The sequence below is a fragment of the Cryptomeria japonica genome, chromosome 11 (genome assembly GCF_030272615.1).
Source record: "Cryptomeria japonica chromosome 11, Sugi_1.0, whole genome shotgun sequence".
Lineage (NCBI taxonomy): Eukaryota > Viridiplantae > Streptophyta > Pinopsida > Cupressales > Cupressaceae > Cryptomeria > Cryptomeria japonica.
The window spans coordinates 706,942,818-706,958,198 of NC_081415.1; the positions used below are offsets into that span (position 1 = coordinate 706,942,818).

The 15,381-nt window shown below is 40.3% G+C and overlaps 1 protein-coding gene across 1 annotated transcript in view; it reads right to left on the reverse strand.

Moving 5' to 3' along the window:
- Positions 1–15,381, reverse strand: part of LOC131061352 (shaggy-related protein kinase epsilon) — a 97,112-nt gene that overhangs the window by 48,182 nt on the left and 33,549 nt on the right. Inside the window, exons 4-8 of the mRNA XM_057995001.1 lie at positions 15,222–15,281; positions 14,707–14,979; positions 14,506–14,580; positions 14,365–14,421; positions 14,126–14,266 (exon numbers count right to left, since the gene is read on the reverse strand). Coding sequence (XP_057850984.1) covers positions 14,126–14,266; positions 14,365–14,421; positions 14,506–14,580; positions 14,707–14,979; positions 15,222–15,281 — 606 coding nt within the window. The remainder of the gene's footprint in view (positions 1–14,125; positions 14,267–14,364; positions 14,422–14,505; positions 14,581–14,706; positions 14,980–15,221; positions 15,282–15,381) is intronic.

Genomic DNA, 15,381 nt, shown 5'->3' on the forward strand with positions numbered 1-15,381 from the left:
TACCTCATGTGTCTCTGGATCCATCAATCTGTATGCCTTAACACCCTCAGGATATCCAACAAATATGCAAGGTCGACTCTGAGGTTCCAATGCCTTGCGTTTCTGTGGAGGTATGCGAGCCCATGCTGGACACCCAAAGACTCTGAAATGTCTCACAATCGGTTTCCTACCAGCCCAAACTTCAAAAGGAGTAATACCTTGCAAAGCTTTGTGAGGAACCCGATTCTGGATGTGTGTGGCACAACTGATAGCCTCTGCCCAAAAGGCGGGATCAAGAGAACGTGCATGTATCATACAGCTAGCCATTTCTTTGAGAGTTCTATTCTTGCGTTCTGCAACCCCGTTCTGCTGTGGAGTGTATGCAACAGAATGCTGAAGATCAATCCCCTCAAATGTACAAAAATCCTCAAGTCTTTTGTTCACATATTCCCTTCCATTATCTATGCAAAGAATCTTGACCACTTTCCCGATTGCTTCTCCACACGAGTCTTGAAGTCCTAAATCTGTCAAATACTTCACTCTTATGAATGAGAAAGTAGACCCAAGTGAAGCGGGAGTAGTCATCAATGAAGGTAAGAACATAGCGGGCCTTACTGAATGAAGGTGCTGGAAATGGACCTGCTACATCACTGTGAACAAGTTGAAGAACTTCCAAAGCTCTCCAAGTTTTCTCTTTATCAAACTTCTCTTCGGGATGCTTGCCCATGGAACAACCTGAACATACACCCTCTGAAAAACTGATTCGAGGAAGACCTGTGACCATGTCTTTAGTGCTTAGCTGCTGAAGATAGCGGTAGTTGAGGTGACCAAACCGCTCATGCCATAGCTTACTTTCTGAATTTGAATGAGTAAGCAAGGCCCTAGAAGGTGAACTTGGCACAAAGTGGGAGAATGAATAAAGTCTAGAGTTGTCATTGACTTGTCCCACTGCTACCAAGGCATCATCATCAAGTTCCTTTACCACAACTGAATCTGGGGTAAACTCAACCTTTTTCCCATTCCCATAGTGAGTGATTTGGTAGATGGAGAGAAGGTTGATAGACAAGTTAGGAACATAGAGAACATTCTCAAATGTTCCATCATCCATGTCAACTGAACCTTTCCCTTCAACCTCTACTTGTGTGTCATCACCTATGTAAATGTGAGGTACCTTAGATGGCTCCAATGAAGAAAACTGCTCCTTTGTAGAACCCATGTGATATGAGGCACCTGAGTCAAGTATCCATTGTTGTGAAGAACCTGTTGTAGCCACAAATGCTTGCCCTTTTCCCTTAGACTGTGAGGAAGAGGAAGGAGTTGAATCCTTCTTTGTGTAGGCGAATGGCAAGTTGATGTTGTTTTTCTTGAGAAGATTGGTTAACTCATCAACTTGCTTTGCGTGGCATCGATGCTCATCATGACCATACTTTTTGTAATATGCACAAGTTGGTTTATCCTTCTTAGGTGGTGTCCCCTTCTTGGAAGAGGATGAAAAATCACCTTGTGATGGAGAGGATGATTGTCCTTTTTCCTGGTGTGGCTTAGACTTGGATTGCTTCTTCTTCTTGTTGGAATCTCTGCCTTGACTTCCTTGATTTCCTTGATTTGCTACCAAAGCCTTGGACTTTGAAGACTTGAGAAACCCCATGTTCAACAACTTAGATTGTTCCAATATTAACATTTCTGTGAAAGCATCAAAAGAAGGCATAACATAAGAACTCCCCACTGTCAAACGATGAGTTTGGAAGCTAGATACAAATGCTGCATATTCTGGTGCAAGCTTGTCCAACAAGTTGAATATCAATTGAGCATCCTTCTTGTCAATTCCACAATCCTTTAGCTTTGCTCTTAGCTCATTTGCTTTGGTTACATAATCTTGGATTGTATCAAAACTCTTGGGATCTAAGTTGGTGAGCTCATTGTCAATCTGATAGCCTCTGATTTCATCAACTTGTCCATACAATTTTTGAAACATATCCCAAGCCTCTTTAATTGTTTTACACTTCTCAATGTGGAAAATGAGGTCATCTGATACATACTTGCGTAAGGTTCCAAGAGCCATGCAATTCTTTGTGAGCCATTCTAATTGAGCAATTGCATCAACCTTAGGATCAGGTGGTGCTGTTATTGTTCCATCTATGTAGTGTGTGAGACCCTTTTCCATTAGTTTACTCCATACTTTAATTTTCCATGATGCATAATTATGTGGAGTTAATGGTGGAAACTTATTAGGACTGATTGCAACAAGAATGGAAGGAGCACAAAGAGAGGCACAATCACACAAAAAACCCCCCCAAATTCACTCAATCAAAGAACCCCCCCCCAAATGTGATGATTTGGCACTTTATAAGTAGTGCGTATACAATGGGCCACTTGCAAAAATGGCAAAGTGGACTTCTGATTTACAATTTTACAACTGCCTCAATAAGGCCAAAAAAGACTCAAACTGATAATGCAAGAGATCTGACTAAGATCCAAGCAATTTACAAGTACCTAATAGGCCAAATAAGACCAATATCTAAAAGTACAATTTTCACTAAAAATCTCTGAAATCTGATCATAGATTCTGAAAGTAGATGAAAAAATAAGCACTTTCAAAAAAAACGGCACCTGAAAAGGAGGTCGTATGAGCTCAAACGAGGCCTTTGAAGTTGCAAAATTGAGGATTGGACAGGTACAGTTGAGAGAATCCGAAAATTCCGAAAAACCTGTGCACCAAAATCAGAAAATAACCACACCACTGCGAAGATCATGAAATTTTAGCCCATTTCAAAAAAAATTGCACCAAAAAAGGAGCAAAAATGAGCAAGATATGGCCTTACAAAGTTGGACTGCAAAACTGAAAAGCCCAATGGAGAGGGGTCAAAAAAATTTCAAAAAATGTTGATGTGGCGCTGACGTCAGCAAGTCACTGTTAAATTTGACGACCGTATGACCGTCGCAAAAACTTCGCCTCTCTACTGACTGGGCGTCCGTACTGTACGGACAGCTGACTGTGCAGGTGACTGTGCATATTGTACGGATGACGTGGCATCGTACGGATGACTGCGTGGCTCTGTGACTGGGCAGACCGTACGGTCGATGTTGCGTGATGACCTGGCGTACAGAGGGCTGTTTACGAGCCACGTGGCGGGGTCTGTTTGTTGATTGGACTCCTGCGTGTCGGTCGGGTCGACTGGGCGGCGCCGAGAGTCTTTGGCCGGCGGAGGAGGTTACCGGAGCGTCGCCGAGGCGGTGGAGATGGCCGGAGCCGGTGGGCAGGGGAGGCGTCGGGAACCGAGGCGGTGGCGCGGCGTTCGCAGCGGCTCTACAGGCACGGGCAACGAGCACGGCGACGGCGGCGGCGGCGCTTGCAGGTACGGGTGACCTGCGGCGGCTCGGAGATACGGCGGCCCTGCAAATCCTGCGCACAGCGGGTACTATGTACGGGGGGGTTTGCGAACCTCCAAACAAAACCCTTTTTTTTTTTTTTTTTCAATTTTTCAAAATTTTTTTTTTTTTCCGAAATTTTTCGAAATTTTATTTTTTGAAAAATAAATTTTTTTGTAAAAAAATTTCGAAATCCGTACGAAAATAGCCAAAATGGGGAAAAAAAAATTTCTCACCAAAATAGGTCGACTTTATAGTCGAAATTTATGGAAATGGCCTCCCGGATTCAACGGTGATGTCCAAATCGCTGTATGATGCCCCAAAAAAATGAAGATCGCCTAATCCGAAAATAGAAGCCTTCCACGATGTCTCCAAAAACTGATCAACGAAGCCCCAATAGCTCTGATACCATGTTGGATTTTGCCAAGATCAAGGGCACAATGAAAAGCATAAAAGAGACAATAGAATGACAAGAACAAACTGTATTCTCATCAATATACAAATGATCAACTGGATTAACCAATACAATGAATAGAGGCCTGCTTATATAGGCAAGGCCATATGGATGTATGAGCTCACAAATATGACATGTGGCTCAATGAGAAACAAGGGTAGGTAAGAAATGCTAAGGGTAGGTAGGAGAAATAATATAATATTCCACAAGAGGTGGATGACCCACCGAATGTGGAGTGTAACAGCAAAATAAGACCACAAAAGGTGGAATTTCTCCTACAAGCTCTATCCCTAAGTGCACACTTCCCTAAGTGTCTCAATTCCAAATTACGATGAGATGCATTATCCTAAGTTAACTTAAGTGTAATAATATCCAAAATGAATATTTATTTACACCAACACTTATAATAAGGACTAAACACATAAAAAACAAAACTTCTAAATGAATTCATTTGACCCCCCAAAAGCTAATATAAAAATGGTTTTTTATTAGCATTTTGATAGATGTGAAGGAGACTCCATTGCAGGTATGATTTAGAAGTAGAGAGGTTCTATCCAAGAAATTTTGATCTAAGAGCTCTCTCTCTCTCTCTCTCTCTCTCTCTCTCTCTCTCTCTCTCTTCTCCTTGCCCGCGACGATGATGCCCATGTGATTCTTGTGTTGCTCGCGTTGGCCTGGGCCGCTAGTGGCTCTGGCTTCGCCCATTGTTTTGGTCGGTTTTTCCCGCATCGCCCTTCCTCCTCTGCGTCGTCATCGCTAGTGGTCTCGTGTTCTTGTGTTTTCGTGTTTAACCGACTTCTCTCGTCGCTCACGCCTGTGTTGTCGACTCTTTCCTACATCTTGTCGGCACCTGTTCTTCCCTTCAGCATGGCCGGTGTTACCCGCATTGCCCTCGCAGCCTCTTGCGTGCTTCCCAGGTGCGTTTGCGTGGTCCTCTTGCGAGTTCTCTACCCGTGTTGCTTCTTCCTCACGGATTCCCAGTTGTGGCTCGCATGGATCTGTCTAGTGATCCCCCCCTCATCCGGTTACTCCCATGCACACCTACCAAAGGAAAACTCCTGATGTCTCCACCTTAGCTGAACTGCTAGACAGGGTCGTGAAGCTCGAATCTGACAACCTATCACTCAAGCAGTCCCTGCTTGATATGTCTGAGAAACAGTCTTCTATTGTGGCCGATAATTTTGAACTCAGAAAGATGTTGAACGACAACATTGATTCTATAGCTGGGAAGGATGTGGTCCTTTCTGAGTTGAAGGCAATACAAACTGACTTTGATAGCAAACATGACGTTCTTAGGAATGAAACTGAGAAGCATATTAAATCGTGGGCTTTAGTATGCGACAGCTCTCCTCCTATTGTTGGTATTGAAAAATTGGTGCAATCCAAGATCTTCGAGGAGCGTCGTAGGACCCGCGAACTTAATCTCAAAGTGTGGGGTCTCTCCTCCCTTTATCCTAATCCTCTGTGTGCGGGCCACTCCTTTCTCCATGAGCAGCTCGATCTTCCTAACATTACTCTCGACAAGGCCTGGGTCGAGTACGACTCAACGCTATTCCTCCGTTTTGTTATCGTTGCGGATAGGCTTCATGTTCTTAGAGCCCGGAGGAATCTTTTCCCTTTGCCCATGAAGATCTTACAAAATCTCAGGTTACAAAAATGAAACAATCTAGAGCACTTGTTGCAGCTGCTCGACGCAATGGCAAATGAGTTGTCAGTAGGAACCTTAAGGTTGTTATTCGTGACTCTTCCCCCCGGGGTGGGAGCCCCGAGATGTTGTTGCTACCAAATGACGCCTATGGGCACAGCGGGATGTGGGCAGTCATTTTACCAATAGGACCTCAATGTTGATCAATTGCTCGAATGGTAATGGGTCCTACTGGTCCTCAGCGGGCTTACTACAGGATGCTATTGGTTCTTCTAACTTCCTATTCCTTACTGAGACTCATGAGAGCTCCGCCCATACCCTTCCGGGTGTGCCTGGATTTCATTGGTTATCTGCCTTTAGATTGGGGGCCCGATCCTCTGGTGGGGTTCACAGTTCAGGTGGTGTGGCTTGCCTTGTCAGCAACCAGTTTCATTGTCAGACTTCAGTGGTTCTCGCAGACAAGTTAGCTAGATTCATGTGGGTTCAAGTTCGCCGATCTGCCTCCAGCCTAAGGGACATCTTTATCGGGGTCTGCTACTTTCCTCCTGTCGCCTCTCCGTATGCAGTTCATAATGGCCCCGATGGTGACCCTTTCACAGATCTCTGTTGAAGGAGATATTCTCGTTCTGGGTGACTTCAATGCACGAACTTAGGTAGCTCAGCCCCCCTTCCATGACCGTATGGCGGATTTTGTGTGCATTGAGGATGCAGATTCCATTTCTATGGGGCTTCAAAGATCTTCGGATGACGCTTCAAAACCTCTCACTAAGTACAGTCGGCACCTCATTCAGCTTTGCGAGTCTTCTGGCCTTGTGGTTCTCAATGACCTACCCTGCTTTCCGAGATCTCAGTTTTCGCTCCTGACGCTTCCAAAGGGACAGGAGCGAATCTCCTAGTATCCTCCCTCGGTCTTAGCTTGGACCATTACACTTACTTCCCAGCCCTAATTGAAGAAGAAGTGACCTATCTATGCCTTGAGAGAAAGTTTGAATGAGATTAGGTGAGGAAATTGAGCCATGAATCCAAATTTCGCTCCTGACCCTTCCAAAGGGTCCAAAACGAATTTTCTTAGGGGTCATGTGCCTTCCAAGGGTACACAAGCGAACTTGTCAATAGTTGCTCTTTGACTCCAAATTTGAGCAAGGAAACCCTTAGATGCCTTCCTAGCATGGACCAAGGTCAAAACAAAAGTAAAATGAAGGATGAATTGAGCATGAAAAGCCAATTTCGCTCCTATACCTCTCAAAGGGTCCAAAGCAAATTTCACCTAAGCTCCTGACCCTTCCAAAGGGTCGAGAGCGAAATCCTTAGAAGGACTCCCTATTTCACCTTGTTTTAAGCTAGGATAGAGGCGAGTTGCATAATCATGATAAGAAGAGGGTTGGAAAAGTTAAGTTCAAGGCAAAATAATGACAAATGGAAGATGAATGGCATCAAAGGAAGAATTTCGTTCCTGACCCTTCCAAAGGGTCCAAAGTGAATTTTCCTAAACACCTATTTGCTCCGTGTTTGGGGTCAAAATCTTTCTTCCTTTGGCGTGGTTGAGAGAGGATTGATGTATACTTGCCTTGAGAAGTGAATTGAAGCAAAGGAAATGATGAATTTGAGACTGAATGACAAAACTCGCTCCTGACCCTCTCAAGGGTACCAAAGCGAATTTTCCTAAGACCCTCCCTTTTGCTTCAAATATGGACTAATTTCATGCCTTGGAACCTCAACTAGGACGTTACCATGCCTTGGAAACAATTGAAGTAAAGAAAAATGATGAGAAATGTGAGGGTTTTTGAGCATCTACCAATTTCGCTCCTGACCCTTCCAAAGGGTCCAAAGCGAATTTCACCTAAGCTCTTGACCCTTCCAAAGGGTCCAGAGCGAAATTCCTAGGAGGTTTTGTGCTTTGCCTAGGCCCTTGAGCGAAACCTATTCTTCAGCATTTTTTAAGGCAAATGACTTGTTTTTTATGAGAAAAGGATGAGAAATGAATTTCTATGAAGGAAAATTGAGTAAAATGCCAATTTCGCTCCTAACCCTTCCAAAGGGTCCAGAGCGAATTTTTCTTGAGGCCTGTACCTTGCTCAAGGTCCAAAGCGAAATCCTTCTTTTAGGCATTTTTGGAGGTCAAATAAATGATGTCTTCAGGAGAGAGGGATTCAAAGGTCAAATCTAAAGACAAGATCATGAGAAATGTTAGGAATTTGAACATAAATGACAAATTAGACCCTGATCCTTCCAAAGGGTCCAGAGCGAAAATTCCATTTTAGGGCCTGTGCTTGGAAAGGGTCTAGAGTGAATTTTCATTATAGGTCTTGTCCTTCCAAAGGGTCCAGAGTGAATTTTCATTATAGGTCCTGTCCTTCCAAGGGTACAAGAGCGAAATTCCTTGGGAGAGCGGGTTTAGCTAATGAAATTATGTTGAAGGTCTTCTTAAAGGTGATTCTAGTGTTCGAACAATCCCAAGAACTATGAATTTGAGAGTGCTTTCATTTGAAAAGTGAGAAAACTTGAAACAACTCCTAATTCGCTCTTGTACCTTCCAAAGGGTCCAGAGCGAAATTGATCCTAGTGCCTTATTGTTGATGGTTTGAAGTGAGAAATACTATGTTAGAATGAATATATCATGTGTACTTAACACCATTTTTGTTTGTTTTGCAGATCAACAAAATCAAGTTGGAGGAAGATCAGGCCAGAACAAGGACGACTTCTTCAAACCTCATCATCATCAAGGACACCTTAAGTACAAAGAAGAAGACTAAAGTGTTAAAGACTCAAGTGTTCAAGGAATTGCAAGCAATAGAGCAAGCTATCCTCAGGGTCCTCATTCTACCACATTAAGAGATCACAAAATGTCAGAGGAAGGATCATACAAACATTTCAAGGCAAGATGAGCTACTAGAGAAGGTGACTTGACCATGACTTCCTATCACCATTATGCAAAATCAAGAGGAGACTTCATCAAACACAAGAGAGTCAAGGAGAGGTATGCTATTCATCAAGTACATCAAAGACGAAGGACGATCAACCAAGGTCAGTGCAAGGGTACGTTGAAGAAGCAACAAACGCAAGACAAGGTGGCATCCTAGTCACTATTCCTCCAGTCAGAAAAGTCCACATCTGCCACATCTGCATGTCCAGATTCAATGAACCACGCTTATACATGAAGGCACAAACTCTGATGTACCTACCCTTGTTTCCTATTGGTTCTCATGCATTGAATGTAATTTTATCATTGGCTAAAGGAGTTTGTTGTAACAAACCCTAATTAGGGTTTTCATCTTAAAATCCTAGCCATCCATTGTAAATCAATTTGAGCCATTGAAATGTAAAGAGCTCTCTATATAAAGCTTTGGCTCTTCATTTGTAAAGGTTAATAGTTGGTTAATAGTTAGTCAATAGTCAATAGGGAATAGTTAGTTAATAGTGAATAATAAGAGAATGGCTAATAGTCAAGAGTTAGTAGCTAGATTAGAAGCTTAGATAGCAATTAGAGTAGATTAGGAAGAGAAGGCAAGAAATTGTTGCCTAGGTTGTAAAAGACTCCATTTTCATTGAAGATATGGTGAAAAATGTCATTTCTTTGCAATGTGCATGGTTTCTTGTTGAATCTTCGTATTAGATGGTAAATAATTAGATTCAATGGAGAAAATTGTTGAATGCACTCATGTGGAATCCGCCTAGTCCATACCACTAGCCTCTTACTGATTGTAAGTGCGCCTTGCGTGGTCAACTGGCATTGAATGAGCTTAATCTTGAATTGTTATGTGCCTATTGTGCATGCATTAACTTGAATGGTGATCAGTGTCTGATGGTGTAACAATTTGAACATATTTGAAACATCCCTTAGAAGATTGCACTGAGTTAGTGTCAGATTGTTCAACCTGATGGTGAGACCCAACCCAGTAGGACTCCACCTAGCCGTTCATCTATATTCTTACACTCTAGATCCTAGAATAGACTCTCTAACCCTGCACCTTTTACTATTTCTTTATTCTCCCTGGTGAGTAGATAGGACTTGAGTTCCAACAAATCAAGCATTCAAGCATACAAACGTAAGTCCCCTTGTGATTCTAGCATAATCACATCATACCACAAGAGCTTGTCCACACATAGAGACCCTACATATAAGAACCTTGGAGTTATTTCTATTGATCCTTAGGCAAATCTTCAGCATTCAAATAACTTTGTTCAAGAGAGGATAAGATACCTTGGTATTTTATTCTGTGTTCGTATGTGCATAAAAAACACATCAACAAGGTGCAACTATTCTAACAATTGTATGTACCAAACAAGTACCTCATACACTTCTGGAGTACAGAACTAAAAGAACCTTTAGTTATATAAGTTAAATAGTTGAATCACTTCCATTGCTACCTAGTTGGAGTGAAATTTGTTTCCTTTGCCCTTGGTTGAGAGCGAATTTGATTCTAAGACCCCATATGAGCATAATATAACACACTTGAGTTGGTAGAACGACGAGAAGTGAAAAAGTGTTAAACTTCAACTGGGGAGTCATTTCCATTGCTCCTACTTGGAAGCGATTTTCACTTCCATTGCTCCTTGTTGGGAGCGAATTTGTCTACCGAGAGAAATTGCTTGCAAAGCCTTCTTTGAGGTGTATTTGATGCTTCCTCTAGTCTAGATGACAAATTTTCAAGTTTGACTTGATAAAGGGCAAAATTTGGTTAAGTGTGAGATTATTTCCTTTGCTCCTTGATTGAAGCGAAATCCACTACCTTTGCTCCTCAGTAGGAGCGAAAAACACTTCCATTGCCATAGTTTTGGAGCGAAATCCCTCCTAGGGACTTCTTTGGGGTCAATTCAACATGTTTTCATGCATAGATAGCTAAAGGACTAAGATTTGAGTCAATGAAGGGAAGAACATTGAATACGATTGAGCTAAGAATCCAAGTTCCAACCACTTCCTTTGCTCCTTCTCAGCAGCGAAATCCACTTCTATTGCCTTTACCTTGGAGCAAAATCATCTACAAGAAGTTTGGTGAAGAGAATTTGACAAATCTTGCGCATGAACACCTAAAATCAAGAAGTGAATTGATGAGCAAGTGAACAAGAATTTGGCTAAGTACAAAAAAATTCCTTTGCTCCTCTCTACGAGCGAATTCTTGTTCCATTGCCTCCCATTGAGAGCGAATTACTCTTCTTATGCCTTTGGATTGAAATGAAGTTGATTTCAAAGCTTTTCTTAAGGTTAATCTGACCTATTGTCACACATGTATGACTAGAACCTAAGTTTGAAGTTGATGGATTGAACAGAATGAATGAAGTTTTTGATCACTTCCATTACCCTTGGAATGGAGCGAAATTGCCTTCATCGCCCCTCTTTGAGAGCGAATATCTTCCCAAGACAGTTTGGATGTCAATTTCAAGCATTTCACATTGAAGAGATAGCGATTTTGAGGCATAAGAATGTGAAATTGGTGAAATTTACCCGAGAGAATTGAGTTTCTTATCACTTCCATTGCTCACAAGTTGGAGCGAATTTCATTTCCATTGCCCTGATCCAGGAGCGAAATCCCTTTTAAGGCTTTCCTTAAGACTAATTTAACGCATCTATGCACTAGGAAGGCAAAACCACAAGGTCTAAGTTGATGCAAAGACAAGGAATTGATAAAAAACTAGCTAAACGATGAGTTTGAGGGCTACTTCCTTTGCTCTCTTATTGGAGCGAAAATTACTTCCATTGCCTATCCTAAGGAGCGACGTTGTCTCTAAATGCACTCATCAAGCCTGCAAATCACATAAAATTAGAGATCATGTCAGATTAAGAGATTATAAAGGAATATAACATGTGTGTTTGATGCTCATTTGTTTGTTTTGCAGGAGGTGAAAGAAGAAATCAAAAGGACCAGGTTGGAGGAGGATCGGAACAAGCATCTCAGGGAGAAAATTTCAACATCAAGGACAAGATACAAGGAAGATATCTTCAAGAGGACTTAATAGGCAGGCACAAGAAGGTGACTATACAAGAAATACCAGAGCATGATACCCACATTCAAGGATGTAGATGAAAGAATCAAGGAATCCTCATTGCAATATCACAAAGAAGTTTCAAAGGAGTGAAGAAGCAACTATGACATCAAGGGTTCATTCCAAGGCAATATCAAGATCCAAAACTAAGAGGAAGTCAACATCTACACCTTGCGCTTCCATGATTGAGACATTCAAGAAGATAGTTTCAGAAGAGCTAATCAAAATTAGAGGATCATCATCATCATTGTTGAAGCTAGATAATGTTGAGTATCAAGAGATGTTGCTCAACACTACTTCATGATGATCTACCAAGTCTACAAGCAAGATGAGATGGCATCCTAATCATCGTCCCAATCATCACTCACCAATTAGAGAAGGCCCACATCAGCATGTCTAGATGCGATGTACCTGACTTGTCCATGATGGCATAAACTTGGAGGCACCTATCCCCACTGTCTATTGGTCAAATATTCTAAAGAGGATATATGTCCAAGCAGTGTAATTATTTCATTGGCTAAGAAGAGTTTGTTGTAACAAACCCTAGTTAGGGTTTTATTGTAAAATCTCGGCCATTGATCTGAGCCATTGAATTGTATTGAGAGCATTATAAAAGGCTCAAGCTCTTCATTTGTAAAAGGTTAATAGTAAGAGAATAGTAATAGAATAGTGAATAGCAATTAGAATAGAAGTTAGACTAGGAGAAGGCGAAGATTGTTGCCAAAAACTTGTTGTAAAGAGCATATGATTTCATTGAAATTATGGTGAATTCATGTGTCACTTCAACAAGTTGCATGGTCTCTACTTCTCAAATCATTTACTTTTATGTTGATTAGATTGAATGGAGGAAATTTTTGAAGGCATTTGCGTGGAATCCGTTTAGTCCATACCACTGGCCTCTTGCTGATTGGAAGTGTGCCTTGCGTGGTCAACTGCAATGATATGAGCTTAACTTCAAATTGTTATATATCCATTGTTTATGAATTAACTTGAACGGTAATCATTGCTTGATGATAATGATTTGAACATCTTTGAATTGCACCTTAGAAGATTGCACTGAGCTTGTGTCAAATTGTTCGGTTTGATGGTGAGACTTCGCCCAGTAGGATTCCATCGAATCATTCACTCTTCTCTTGCATTCTAAGGATTAGAATAGGCTTCCTAAACCCTTTCCTTTTGTCCTTTTTTTTCAACTCAAGCTAGTATAGGAGAGAAAGCATCACGAGAATGCAACATCAGATGATCAAGTTCCAGCAATTCAAGCATTCATTTACAACGTAAGTCCCCTTGTGATACCAGCAATCACAACAACCAATTGAGCTTATCCACACGTCATGACCCAACATATAAGAACCTTGGAGTTCTCTCAAGTGATCCTTAAGCCAATCTTCAACATTTGAGTAACTTTGTTCAAGAGAGGATAAGATACTTTTGGATATTTTATTTTGTGTTAGATTGTGCCTAAAAAACACATCAACACTTGCCGGCGTCAATAATTAGTTTGTTAACTAAAACACGTCTCTCCATAACCACACGTTCTAAACAGATCTACATTAACAAAGTATGTCTTTAATTTGTAAAGATAACTATCTTTGAGCAACATGACTTCAATTATCATTATTATTTTAAGTTAATCTGATAATCAGTTTTGTAGCAGATTGTCATCTTCTAATTCGTTGAGGTTCATATCAATGTTCTTCCACAAACTGGTCATTTCCGTCTTTTTCATGTAGCATAGTTATGAACTTCAATCATATCTTTATCTTTTTACACAAATCGTATCAGTTAGCAAATATTCCTTTCAAGGCAACAATAGTTACAAATAGAGCCAGGCTCCGCTCATTAATTCCCTCCATTGGTATATTCTTTATCATTCACAAATGTTTCATCTTATTATTTGTTTTTGTCAATACTGAGTTTATCGCTGCATACTGTCTGCATATATACTGTGTTTGTATATATACTGGGACTGAAATCACTGTGTATATATAAATTTAGGCTGGGATATTTATAATCATATTGGTCCATGGTAGCAATGATCAAGTCTTTGCAAGGATCAAGTCTTCAACGTGGATGAGTACGATGAGGACTTCTTTAACTAAATCAGATCTGTGATCTGTAGAATATACATGAGCAGACTGTGAAATATATATGAGTATATATATGAGTACGATGTTTATGTTTATGATCAGACTGTAAAATATACATGAGCATACTATAAACCAAACTTCTGTATAATTAACAATGTGCAAGCATTCATTAAACTCCTTTGACATCCATGACAATATGTCCAACAAACAGTTTTTGTAACATACAAGCAATATGCAAATGAAAATGAAAAACAATCAAACCAGTCTACTGAATAGTGTTCTGGGCCCTCCAGAGTCTACTGGATAGTATTCTGGGCCCTCCAGAACAAGTTGTTCAGCAATGTGGAAGCAACTTTGAAAGCAGAGAAAAAAAGTAAGAAAATACTGAGTGAATAAATTCTAAAGATTAACATTATGAAAGCTGCCAAATGCAAAAATATATTTTTAAATCCTTTGCTTATTGCCTTCATCATCCTCAGTATTCATTATTTTGAAAAAGAAAATGGCATCATAAAATTGAATGGTTTCAAAGCTTGCATACAATTTTTCAAAAGATTGGATATATAATACTAGATGACAACCATATAGATATCAGATTTTACCAACCAGTCCAAGAAGTAGTTCTGCCAAGACACAGCCCACTGACCATATATCTATTGCAGTTGTATACTCTGTAGCTCCAAATATAAGTTCTGGAGCTCTATAATACCGCGAACAAATGTATGAAATATTGGGTTCTCCTTTCACCTAATAACCAGAGTTAGTAAGGTCGCTGTATCACACTATAAAATAAAAACTATGAAAGCATAAATCATGAAGGTATGCTAGGAACAAGAAATGCTCACCAACATTTTCGCACTGCCAAAATCACATAGCTTAAGTTGGTGGGTATGAGGATCGACCTTAACCATTTCATAAAATAGACACTGTCAGCTGTTGAGGAAATAAATCAAACTGCAAAAGCAATATTCACTAAAATGTCTTACCAATAAATTTTGTGGTTTTATGTCACGATGGCAAATACGAATAGCACCATGAATGTAAGCCAGAGAGCGACAGATCTGATAAGAGCAAGTCTCAGATAAGAGATTAATTGTCTTTCCAACACATTGGATACAGAGAACATGAAATGTAAATCCTGTTAAGAAAAGATTTCACAACAAAGCTTGCTCAATCATTAGACCTACCTGGTAAGTATAGAGTTTGACATATATCAATGGCATCCGTTGATTTAACCTACTGTAGTATTTTGTAACTCGATACACTGTTTCAGGAACATACTCCATCACAAGATTCAGGTATAATTCATCTTTGTCTGTAGTTGAAAAAAAACAATGTTTGAGTTGTACAATATTAGGATGGTCAAGCATGCGCATAATTTGCAGTTCTCTGTTCTTGTATCTCTTGTCCTGAAGCACTTTTTTTATAGCAACAGGTTCATTGGTTTCCAAGCATGTAGCCTGTAAATGAAGTTCACATACTGTGACATCAAAAAATGACTAAATATCTACCATAACCTTAAAATTAAAATATTATCAGTCATGAACTTCACATTTATGAAGCATGGAACAAATATTACTGCTTCAACACTAGCACAAATTAATTTAATGAAAATTGTAAGTTGCAATGCAGATAGAAGACTGCAGATATGTATATTTTGCTAGAGATATCCCCTAAAATAAATGGTCAAAATTCAACACACCTGGAAGACGACGCCAAAAGACCCAGTGCCCACAACACGTTCTGCCCTATATCTGATAGTCTGAAAAAATTCCATGTGAATTTATTCTTAGGGTCAATGACAAAAAGCTTTCCACATAATGCACCCATAAATCTACAAGAACATCATTACACACATATAA